Here is a 12,229-nt window from a genome sequence, read left to right as displayed (position 1 = left end):
AAGGACTTGAAAAAACACACCAAAAATGCTGTAGTCCAAAGCCAGAGCATAGTTTCGTATGGTCTGCAGATAATTTAATATTTGAGAAATCTTTTCAACATTCTCCAACTCTAACCAAAACTAAAGCAATACTTAGGGAAAAAAAAACAAACGAGTAAGTAAACAAAACCTAATATCTATATAATTATCCACAGATCAAACAATTCAGGGACAATAAAATAGAGCAGTGTTTCAGCTAATTCAAGTTCAAAATAATGGAATAATCATTCACTAATCAAACAACAACAACAACAATTCTGACTGATTTTACCATTAATATATTAGGGGTGATTGATTGCTTTATCAGTTAAAAGACTTAAAGTCAATTCTATGTAAGTTGATTAATTCCAAGCATCACAAATGCAGTGTGATCAGCCTTCTTGCTTTGCCCTGCGCATCCTCCTTTCCCCTCAAACACAAATATAACTGTGTATAACTGTGTCCAGTTTTTGAGTCTTTGAAACAGTAGGACATTGCAATGGTGTCAATGTACAAAGGATGTTATCACTGGTGCTTCGCCTGTCTGCTTCTTCTAGTGGCAGATGTGTTTTACTGTGGAGAAGGGCCCCTCTCACATGCCGATCCTAACCCTAAGCAGCCCTGCCCATCACAGCCCCTGCACACGCGGGCTGGCTCCTGACCCAGTTCACCCAACCACAATCCTCTTCACCCCTTGGGTGATGTTTGGCACAGCAAGAGGCTCATAATCCAGGCTCGCCCAATTAGACACTTTTTCTGGAATTCTTCCCACTGGAATCCTTTCAGGAGTGAAACAAAGACTTTAAGCCCTGGGTCTGGCCTCAGAGAGAAGGCAGCCCAAGAGGATGCATCCACCATGCGGCAAGATGCAGAGGTGACCTTGGGAAAGAGATCTAGGCCACTCTCGCAGTTGCCACCTGCACCTCTACCGTTACACACTGTGGTTATAAAAACCAACGCATTTCCTCTCAAGCTTAAAGGTGTTTGAGTTGGTTTCTGTTATTTGCATTCAAGGCAGCCTGACTCGCCCACATGGTAGCCACTTGTGCTTCTCATTCTCCGTACAGTGAGCTTAACTGGGTTGTCTTCCTAGTTCCTGTTCTCGGGGCACTGCCTTTGCAGCCCACAGTGGGGCGCCTCCGGAGCCCTGTTTCTGCTTTGTGACCCTGTCCCCCTGCTGGGCTCTTGCATCCAAGGGTAGTGTCCAGCCCAAAGTTTCAACTCTGGAAGTGAAGGTTTCGATCTGAGAGAGAAGTTGTCGGGAGCTGGGTTCTGTGGATGGCGGTACTCGAAAGGGAGAGGGAGACACATATGAGGCTTCGTTGTTCGGCCCCACCTGTGTTAGATTCCATGGGCTGCCTCATCTTTCCAAGACACTCTACCCTCTCTTTCTCCCCCCACCCCATTTAGCTAGCTGTAATTGGTTTGCTTTTCAAACCAAGAGGACATGAATTTTATATACCAAAAAATTGTTTCTATAAATCACTGGTTAGGTTGCTTTTTACTATGGGAAAGGTAAGATTTCAATAAAAATCATCTTGGGCAATAAGGAACAGCCAATCTAGAAGCTCCCCAATGCGTGGGACAGCAGCATCAGACTTGGAACTAATATCCTGGGAGTGGTGTGAGAACAGCCTTAAGACATCTTTAAGAGTCAGAACTCATTTGACTTGGTGATGACCTGGTTGATGGGGTGTGGGAGGGGAGGAGCTAGGACGGTGCCCAAGTTGCTGACATGGGCGTCTTGGTCGATGGAAGCCACGCCAGAGCAGGTCTGGCCGGATGGTGACGCTGTGTGCAGGTTCAATGCCTCCCCTCTACCCACACTTCGCTCATGTCTGCCCAGCAGTCAGCTGGAGCCTTGACATCACAGCAAATCACTCACCTCTGACAAGGAGGGATTTCTTAATGGATGAGATAAGCAACTAGCTGTTCCTCCTCTTTACACATGGAGACCCATTAGAATGAAGCAGGCAGCTGCCTGCGTGACTCAGGTGCTTGACCCGTCTTGACCTTCCTTCCACCTTCCAACTCTCGCTTTGTTCAGGCACCTGCCCATGCTTGGCTCAATGGCCCCCGACCTTGGCTGCACGTGAAACATCACCTGAGGAGCTTTGCAAAAACCGTCAATGCTGGGGAGCCATTATATACATAGTTTTTAATTTTGGTAAAGATTATATATACTTTATATATATATTTGGCAAACAAAATATATATTTTATTGTGCTAAAAAAAGCCCACATAGCACAAAATTTACCATCTTAACCATTTTAAGGGTACAGTTCAGTGGTATTAACTATGTTTACCTTGTTGTGCAACTCTTGCCACTATCCACTTTCAGAAATTTTTCATCACTCCAAACTGAAACTCTGTACCCATTAAACGATAACTGGCCATCCCCCCACTCAGGTTCTGGTAACCACCTTCTACTTTCTGTCTTTATGAATATAAACAGAATCATATGGTATTTGTCCTTTGGTGAGTGGTTTATTTCACTTAGCATAATGTCTTCAAGTTTCTTCCGTGCAGTATCATGTCAGAACTCCTTTCCTTTTTAAGGCTGAATAATATTCCATTGTATGAATGTATCATATGTTATTTATCCATTCATCCATCAGTGGACACTTGGGTTGCTTCCACCTTTTGGCTATTGTGAATAATGCTGCTGCTATGAACATGGGTGTCCAAACATCCTCAGATATTTTTTTTTAAATTTTCCATGGGATTTACATGTACAGTCAAGGTTGAGAACCACCAGCATGTGGAGAATGTGAGGGGTCCAGGGGAGAAGCAGGCCATCTCAGTTGGATTGATCCAGGGGGTACACGCTAATTATAATACTGATCACAGCCAGTAATCAGAAGCTCACCTGTCTGTCTCTGTCAATAGACTCGGACACTCGGGAGGGTGAGGTAGGTTTTGTCTGTCCCAGGCTCTTCCAGATCTAGATCCAAGTCTGACACCTTGCAAAAGCTTATAAGACTACCAGTCCCTAATTTAACCCCATCTTATTATGAAAACCAACCGTTGCCTTCTGCTACTAGAACTTATGACCATCACACCCTGGGCTGTGCCTCTGAGCCTAGAGCCTGACTCAGACCTGGGCCTGAGTCAGGGTCTCAGATATTTATGAAATAAGACTACACATGTGAAAGAAGTCCTGGGCAGCGATGGTGCAGCAGGATGGGGGTGGAAGGAATAGTTGCTTCTGTCCCTTGTTTCAGTTTCTTCTGGGACAGATGCTCCAAGTGAGTGGCCGGACCCGCTACTTGCATCTCAATGAGAGGCTTCAATGACCTGCCCCACGAATTTCCACTTCTGCATCTGATAACTTGCTTTTAAAACTAAAGACATGTAGCTGGATTTTTACTTGGGTGAGTTTTCTGTGCCCTCTATTCGTGTCTGCAGCTTCACATTCCCGTGTTTACTTTGGTTTTCATTTTAACCTGACTTCCTAAGATCATTGTTTATTAAAACCTATGGAAATTAAAAAGTAGCCTCAGATAAAAGAAATACCCAAACACCCGAGAGAGAGTTCTGCTTCGTTCCGTAGCGAAGTCTGTAGACATAATTTGGAGAGAACCTCTTATAGTGAGGAGCAGCGGCGTAGCACATTGGGAATGTCTTCCTCCCCTTTCCCCCGTTCTGTCTTAGAGGCCATGAGTCACACTGTGCAATGGGACCGGAACAGCAGGGACGTGTCTTGGTAGGTAGGTGATAAGCCTGGTCCCTAATTGCTCCCGTTGTATTTTCAAGATCTGAGCCCCCTTCACCCAGGCAGCACCCCAGGATCAGGGTGGGGGCAAAACCAGCAAGAGCACACACAGGCAGGGTCAGAGCTGGGGTTTATTTCAAACTCGGACATTCTGTTCGTCATGGAAAATTTCTACATTGATTTTGATTTTTTTTTTCAACTATTGCATTCAAGTCTTGTATCTCGATCCCCGAGTTGTCTGGCGCCCCTTCAATTTCATGCCTCACTTGCCTCACCCTAGGCCCAGCCCTGACTTCACTCGCCTCCCTGCTTTCCTTTGAGTTAGAATTTGTCTTGTTAAGAGGAAAGCATGATCTTGCTCTCTGACTCTCATGCACCCATAAACCTTCTTTCTCTGGGTTTACCTCCTCCCAGATCTCTGCCTCTGCCCATTTTGACAAAGTTCTCCCTCTATCTGTTTACCTGTGTGGCTTCTCCCTTCCACCCTCTCCCCAGTTCACCAACATCAGACACCAGGAAGAGAAACAAGAGGGCCAACGAAGACTGGCTTTCCCCTCCGAGGTCCTTTGCTAATGCCATTCTTGAGCCTCGTGGGAAGAGTTAACACTATTAGCAAGGGCGTGTTCCTTTTCAAAGAAGTCTTTCTTGCACCAGTTATGATGATAAATATTGCCTGTGGCAAACCATGGCCAGCCTGACGCTCTGGATCGTCCAGGCAGCTCGTTGGCACAACAGGAAATGGAATTGAGTCATTTTAATTGTGCTAACTGTAGCAGCCCTGGAAAAATTCCTAATATGGTAAAAGGGTGGACAGATCTTTAAGTGCAAGCCCCTGTAGCAGCCTTGGAAAAATTCCTAATACGGTAAAAGGGTGGACAGATCTTTAAGTGCAAGCCCCAGTATGGAAGGAAGCAAGCCCAGGATTCTGGGCTTTTTGGACCTGGCGGGACCGCTACCCTTCAAGGACAGCTGATACACCTGCACTTCAGGCCCATGACTGTGAGGAATTAAGTGGGGATCTGCACTGACTCACTCACATCCCTGACCCTGGGTGTTTTCCTGCACTGCCCGCTGTATCACCAGTAAACCAACACCCAATAAATGAGCTGAATCTCCATTGCTGTTCTAGCCTATCTTCAAAGTCATGAGAACCTAGCCCAGCTCAGCCTCCGGGATATTATCTTAATGATTCATTACTGTTATTATACATGTTCCATAAGATAATTATTACTTAATTCAATAGCCTGATGGGAACTATAACTGCAAATAGCTTTATAAACACATCGTGTGAGGAGCACCCTGACACACAGGCTACACTACTATTCAGATAGTCATCCCAAGACCTGCCCACAAAGACTTACCAGGACCGTGTGCATCCCAGTGTAAAGTCTGCTAAGACACACCAAGGTGGAGAACAGCACAGCCAACATCAACCCCAAAACAAATGGATACTGTGGGGGTGAGGGTGGGGGGAGAAGAGAAAACAAAAAATTAGATCATGCTCAGACTCGTACAATTTGAAGCTGTAGAAGGAAATAGGATTCCTGACCCAATAACTGCCAGTCTCAAACTCTCATTCCCTCAGCCAGCACTCTGATGATCTAAAACCACTTGAAAAATGGGAAAACCAAGGAAACAGAAGGGGCAGATGCCTAGGAATATAGTTCTGGAAAGAAGTTTGACAACATCTTGACGTGCCAATAAGACAAAGTAGAACCTGACTTTAAGAGTGATGACCGTAGCTATTATGCTGGAAGTTTTAGGGGGTAAATATTTTTATTTCTTCCTATTCTTAGAGTAGGTCTTGTGAAATCTACAGTATTTCCAAGAGGCAAGGTGGATGGACAGTGCGACAGTTTGGAAGTCCAACCAGCTACTTCCCCATCATCTGCTGTGGTGATAAAGCTTGGCAACAATTGGCTTCCCGAGGAAGCCCCAAGCTAAGACTGGGCATATGTCATAGATACCAGGGCAAAAGTCCAGACTTCACTGAATCTCGACATTCGCAGGTGGGTAAGAAAAGCAGCTGGAGGAATCTGGCTAATGCTGAGTCATGTAAGGAACATACGGATATTCTGTTTATGAACTAGACATAGAGATAAAATTGCTTCAAGTGTTAATGTCTGTGGTCTTCCATGGTGATAAGAATAAAGATAGAGAACTGTCTATATTATGTGAAGTGCTTTTTAGTCACTATCTCATTTAATCTTCACACAACCCTATGAAGTAGGTTTTATTGTTAGTCCCATTCTACAAATGAGGAAACCTCTGGCCTGAATTTAGCACACAGATGCTTGCCTATCAATCATCCCATTTGATCCTTACAACTGGAGCCATGGCTCAGAGACTTGCCCAAGGTCACACAGCCAGTAGTGACAGTCAGAACCAGCAGCCACATCTTCTGAGTCCAAGTCTAGTGTGTTTTTTCCAACATAACATTTGAGTACAGGAACACATGGTTGTGTAGCCTTTCTTAAGATTTACCATTAACTGGGTCTTTGATTTTAATCGAAAACATGTTAAAAATTAATGAGCTAATGCATTCAGAAATTACAGCCTAGGTATTAGCCTGAATACATTTATATAAATAAACCCACTTTTAGATCTACTTATAAGAAAATAACCCAAAAGCTAAATATATTTATCATTAAAAATTAAATAGGAAAGAAGTCCATAATAACGCAGGCCTTAAGAAATCTGTTGCATCATGTGAGCTATAAAAAGTTTTTAAAGAAGGTCCGGGTGGCGTATAAATGACTGTTGTCACTGTCCTGCAGTCAGCCACCACTTGCTGCTGTTTTCCTAAGAGAAGCATGTTCGCAGGGTTCTCTGGATGCTGACAGCTGCCCAGTGGGGGCCAGTGTTGCAGACTATGTCCTTCTGGGGCAGATGGCACTGGGTATAACACAGAAGCCTGCATTTAGTTGATTTAGGCAGAACTGAGGAGCTCAGACATTGTTTGGTCCTGGCATGACATTTAAGTTAAGTTACAGCAAAAGATTACACCTAGTTGATATATTCCTGATACCTGTCCCTTTCCCATATTCCATAATCGCTCACTTCCAGAGTTTCACAACAGGAGGGGAGAAGGGGCGGGGCGACGTCAAGATACCCTTGGCCACCTGGCCAATACACATCACCAACTGCATAACCAAACCCCCGGTGACCAGGTAGAAGAACGCGGAGGTGGAGCCAGAACCTGACCCTAATCTTGTCTTCTTCCAACCGCATCAGGCTGACTCCCCTACTTCTGTGCAGCCTGAACACGGAACATCCCTGGGTTTCTGGCATAAAGGGGCAGGAGAAACAATACTGTCCTTTATGTACAAGATGGCTAGAGTTAATAAAATCCAAATTTCCCAACAGGTAAAAGGTAAAATTGATTAAGTTAAGTGCAAAATTAGAGCAAGATTTCTCAGGTAGGAGAAACAAATCTTTACTGCAGTAATAATATAACTCTTAACACGTCTTACTATAATTGGATTTCAGCTGATATTAAGTGAAATTCTATTTTCAACATTTATTAATCTCCTGTCATTTAGACAGCTTTCTAGACAATGCGGAATGATTATTTCTAATGGTTGAGCCCCAACCAGGGGCAGAGGCATCCTTGGGGGTAATTGGTGCACAGACACTGTTTTTGCCTTGGGCCCAGGGGAGTCTAGCTGGAGGACTGGGTGACATCATCTCAGCCCTGGAGGATCATTTACGAGGATCATAAACTCCTTGTGTCTGTTGCAAACAGAGGATGAGGGCACCGATTCAAGTGCCTCTAGTCCGGCGGCTCAGGGTGATAATTTTTCTGCAGGCGGAGACCACACACCCTGGTTCCCTGACAGTCTGTGTCATGTTTGTTGTGCTCTTATCATTATGAATGGCGTCCACTTCCACTCTGGGGCACAACCTGATTTGGATACTAAATCATACAGTCACTTCATTTATGAAGAAATTGTCACTGACCACTCAGTGAGTTTTAGTTCCCCTGGTCTTTATTTCGTAAGCCTCAAAATCCCTCAGAAAAAGATAATTCTGAAGGGGAAGCCCTCTTGGTCCCTTGTCATATGAACAGTGTTACGTGGGAGGAAGAGTCCAGTCGCCTCACCTGGTATCTGTCCATGCTAGAGATGAGGAGCGTGAAGGAGATGGTGGTGGCCGCCATGGCGTGGGTGGACGGCATCCCATATTCCATGATCACTCTCTTCTCCAGTTTCACAACAGGAGGGGAGAGGGGGCGGGGCCACTTCAAGATATCCTTGGCCACCTGGCCAATATACATCACCAACTGCAAAACCAAAAGACTGAGGTAAGTCTAAGCAAAGGAGCAAAATGAATAAACTCCTAGGTTTCATGAGTTTATTTGGGAGTTCCCTGTTTGTTGGCTGGAGTCACCTTTCTCTCTGACCCAGCTGCCTACTGGGAAGGCCTTGTAGGATGATATTTTAGTTGGTAGAAAGAGAAAGAGGCCTTCTGGATTGCAGAGGGTCCTGGGCAACTAGGATATGACATTAATACAAGTCTTATTTAATCTAGTCATATATTTAACAAACATTTACATAGCTCCTATGTGTGCCAAGCACCGGTGTAAAAGCTTTACAAATATTATCTCACTTAATCCAATAATACCTATAGAATGCAGACCCATTTTACAGATGAGTAAACCATTATATATAGCCAGTAAGTGGAAAGACTTGTTGGATTCAAATCCAGGGAGTTTGGGTTCATTATATGTGCCTCAAGCTATCATGATAATACCTCTGGGGTCTAATACTCATATCAGACAGCCCTGGTTTTCAAGTTTTAACCAAAAAAGTGACTATTCTTATGGAACTTCTGGTTTAAAATTTTTTGAATGCCACTGTTACTCCTGTTGTATGTAGGCAACATACTGGATATAATTTAGTTTTATTCAGTAAACAGGAGCATCATACAAAAATGGCATGACTATTTTCAACCCTAAAATAAAGGTAACTCAATCTGGGTTCTTTCAATTTATTTTTTTTTCATGATGCCATTAATGAAGAAATCCCCCTCTCTTTTTCCCTTAAAGTATAAGGTAGAAATCAGAATTGCTTTCCATACCCTCCTGAGATGAACAGGACTGTTAACAAGACTTATTTATTTTGTCAGAGAGCTTCGCAGGACAGTTTCATGATCTGTTATAAAAGAGGGAAGAGCAACCCATTTTGCAACTCAAATTGTGGTCTGAGGACAGGCAGCATCTGCACCACCCGGGTGCTGTTTTAACATGTGGAATCCCAGACCCCAGCCTGGACCTACGAAATCGGAACCCTCATTTTCACAAGGCTCGGGTGGTTCGTGTGCACACGAGAATTTGAGAAGTAATGCTTTACACTGTATTCTTGCACAGGTCACTCTGTCATGGGCTTTAATTACAAACCTCCTCATCTTACCATGGTCGTATTGATCTTACTAGGGCTTTATTTAGCTCATGATGGATGGAGTTACTTTGCTTTGGAACAAAACCCACCCACTATGAAGGACTATTTCAAAATACTTTGATTAGGCAGCCAGATTGCTTTAGAGTTTCCCACATTCTCATGCTTTCTTTTAACTCGCCTAGTTGCCAGTGAATTCTGAGCGTTATCCCAGCACACTCAGTATCCCCGGAAGGCGCTGCATATGTTTTTGTGCTCCCCTGCCATTTCGCTCTAGGTTAAAAATCAAGAACCACTCTCTGTGCACAGCAGGCTTTAAAGCCTCAGTGACAATCACTCCAAATTCCATGGCGGCGATTTCTAATCAGACTTTGAAACTTAACCTCTTTACCATCCCTTTATCACCAGGAACTACTGTTTTGGAAACCACCTTACTCTTTTATGTTCCTGCCTCCCTCCTGTGAATCTATAAAAACCACATCAGACTGACTATTATCTGGGGAGCTGAATAACTTACAGGTATTATTGACTACTGAGAACTTCTCAGAAGTTGCTTAGCTGTATTTCTCAACTCTGCCCTTTCTCCACTCATCAACGTAAACAAAACATTACAGGCATAATGACTAATTCTTATTCACTCAAAACCAATTAAAACCTCCAGACAGGAAACTTAAAAATTATAAAGTGAAGACAGGCTGGGTGACCCTCATTTAGACAAAATTTAATTTCCTTGAAGTCCATGAATTTCTTTGACTTCATTTATTTTTTGCCTTCCATACCCGAAGGATATTTTACAGAATGAGGACAATTGTTCCATTTTATTTAAAAATATTCCCATATCTACACATTTCTGATCAACAAATTTTGAATAACAATGACTGCAGTGACAGCACTCTTCAAACAAGAGAAAGTGGAGCTACGTTTTCCAATCTGGAGGGAAAGAGCATGACTCACAGAGTGGTGAGGCCTGTCTCTGCCACTGCCTTCATCACAGCAGAACTGTGATGTGCCCAGCCCCGGGTTAGGTCCCCATGCTTGAGCAGAAAAACCGTCACAGAGACAGAGGATCTCATCATAATGCAAACACTCTTTGAAAAAAATTATCCACAGAATTCTTCAGGTATGTACATATGTAGGGACAGTCTTTGGTTCAACCTCGGGGACCAGGAGCACTGGGGCTGGATGTTGAAGAAGACTGTTTAATAAGATGAGGGATGGGTAGAGAAACATCTAAGTTGCAAGAACAGCATGAGCAAAGACTTAGAGAAATGATACTGGGTGTCATGTAGTGGGATCCACTATGCGGTTAGGACCGGTGGGATTTAAACTGTGAAGTGCATCACTACACACCTATCAGAATGGCTGAGATGAAAGGGCCTGGCCATACCAGGTGCTGGAGAGGATGGGGAGCACCAGGAACTCTCATACACCACTGGAGCAGGTGCAAAATGATACAACCACTTTGGAAAAACAGTTCCAATTTCTTAAAACAGTTAAAACATATGCTTTCCATATGATTCATCCATGCCAATCTCAGGTATTTACCCACAAAGAGTAAAAACATAAGGTTTGTACATGAACATTGATGGCAGCTTCTTTGTAATGGTTCCAAATTGGAAACAACTCAATATCCATCAGTAAGTGAATAGATGAACAAACTGTGATATAATCGTATAGTTTGCTTTTTTTTTTAATGGCGGTACTGCGGATTGAACCCAGGACCTCGTGCATGATAAGGATGTGCTGTACCACTGAGCTATACCCAAACCTCTTTTGCTTTTTTATTTATTTTTGTATAATCATACAGTTGAATACTTTCCAACAACAACAACAAAAAAGAACTATAGTTATCATGCTACAGCATGGGTGAATCTTAAAATAATTATGCTGAATGAAGAAGCCAGGCCAAAACCAAACAGTACATACTATATGATTTTGCATACATAAAATTCTTGAAAATGGGGATGGCTTTATAGAACAGAAAAGAGATCAGTGGCTGCCAGGGAGAGGGGAAAAAAATTACAAATTAGCATGAGGAAACTTTTTGGGGTGATGGATGCCTATCTTAGTTACGGTGATGACTTCAGGGGTATATACACATGTCAAAATATGCCAAGTTGTACATTTCAGATGTGTAAACTTCGTGAATACACAAAAAATCATTGAGTCATATACTTTAGAAGTATGAATTGTATAGTATGTGAATTTTATACCTCAATAAAGCTAAGTATGAACAATTTATTGTATGTCAATCACATCTTAAAAAGTTGTTACACAGAACCTTGGGTTGCTATAATGACCGAGTATAGACTAAGTGGCTTATAATCAACAGGAATCTATTTCTTACAGTTCTGGAGGATGAAGTCCAAGATCAAGGCAGAGTCAATATCTGGTGAGGGCCTGCTTCCTGGGTCACAGTTGTAACAGAAGTGAGCTTTCAAGTCATGAAAAGACATGGTGCAAACTTAAATGCACATTGCTAAGCGAAAGAAGCTGATCTGAAAAGACTACGTGCTGTATGATTTCACCCATATGACATTCTGAAAAAGGCAAGCAATGAAGAGAGTAAAAAGATCAGTAATTGCCAGGGGCTGGGCACAGGGGTAGGTGGAACCCAGTTAATTTTAAGGGTAAGTGAAACTATTCTGTGTGGTACTATAATGGTGAATACACATTATACATTTGCCCAGACCCATAAAATGTACAACGCCAAGGGTGAACCCTAACGTAAACTAAGGATGTTGGGTGATTATGATGTGTCAGTATAGGATCATCAGTTGTAGCAAATGTCCCGCTCTGGTTGGAGGATGCGCATGTGTAGGGCAGGGGTAGATGGGAATTCTCTACACTTCCTGCTCAGTTTTGCTGTGAACCTCAACCTCCTCTAAAATAAAGTCTATTAAAAAGAGTATTATGGTTGAAGAGAACCATTTCTCCATTTAGTTCGTGGTTAAAGAGTATAATGATTAACTCGAGATGGCTTACCCTAAATGAAGGACTTTGCTCTGTATTGTTGAAGGGCCCTTCTACCTAAAGGAAACCAAATTAAGCTCCATCATCCATCACACTCCTCTGGACTGACGCCCCCAAGGCCTATGTG

General features: G+C 43.1%; 1 protein-coding gene across 1 annotated transcript in view; it reads right to left on the bottom strand.

Annotated features, from left to right (window-relative positions):
* SGPP2 (sphingosine-1-phosphate phosphatase 2) overlaps window positions 1–12,229 on the bottom strand; it is a 101,077-nt gene that overhangs the window by 25,808 nt on the left and 63,040 nt on the right. The window contains exons 3-4 of the mRNA XM_074364385.1: window positions 7,836–8,015; window positions 5,095–5,184 (exon numbers count right to left, since the gene is read on the bottom strand). Coding sequence (XP_074220486.1) covers window positions 5,095–5,184; window positions 7,836–8,015 — 270 coding nt within the window. The remainder of the gene's footprint in view (window positions 1–5,094; window positions 5,185–7,835; window positions 8,016–12,229) is intronic.

This window comes from Camelus bactrianus, chromosome 5, assembly GCF_048773025.1.
Source record: "Camelus bactrianus isolate YW-2024 breed Bactrian camel chromosome 5, ASM4877302v1, whole genome shotgun sequence".
Classification (NCBI taxonomy): domain Eukaryota; kingdom Metazoa; phylum Chordata; class Mammalia; order Artiodactyla; family Camelidae; genus Camelus; species Camelus bactrianus.
Note: the sequence above shows the minus strand (reverse complement) of the source record. Positions and strands in the feature narration are given on the sequence as shown.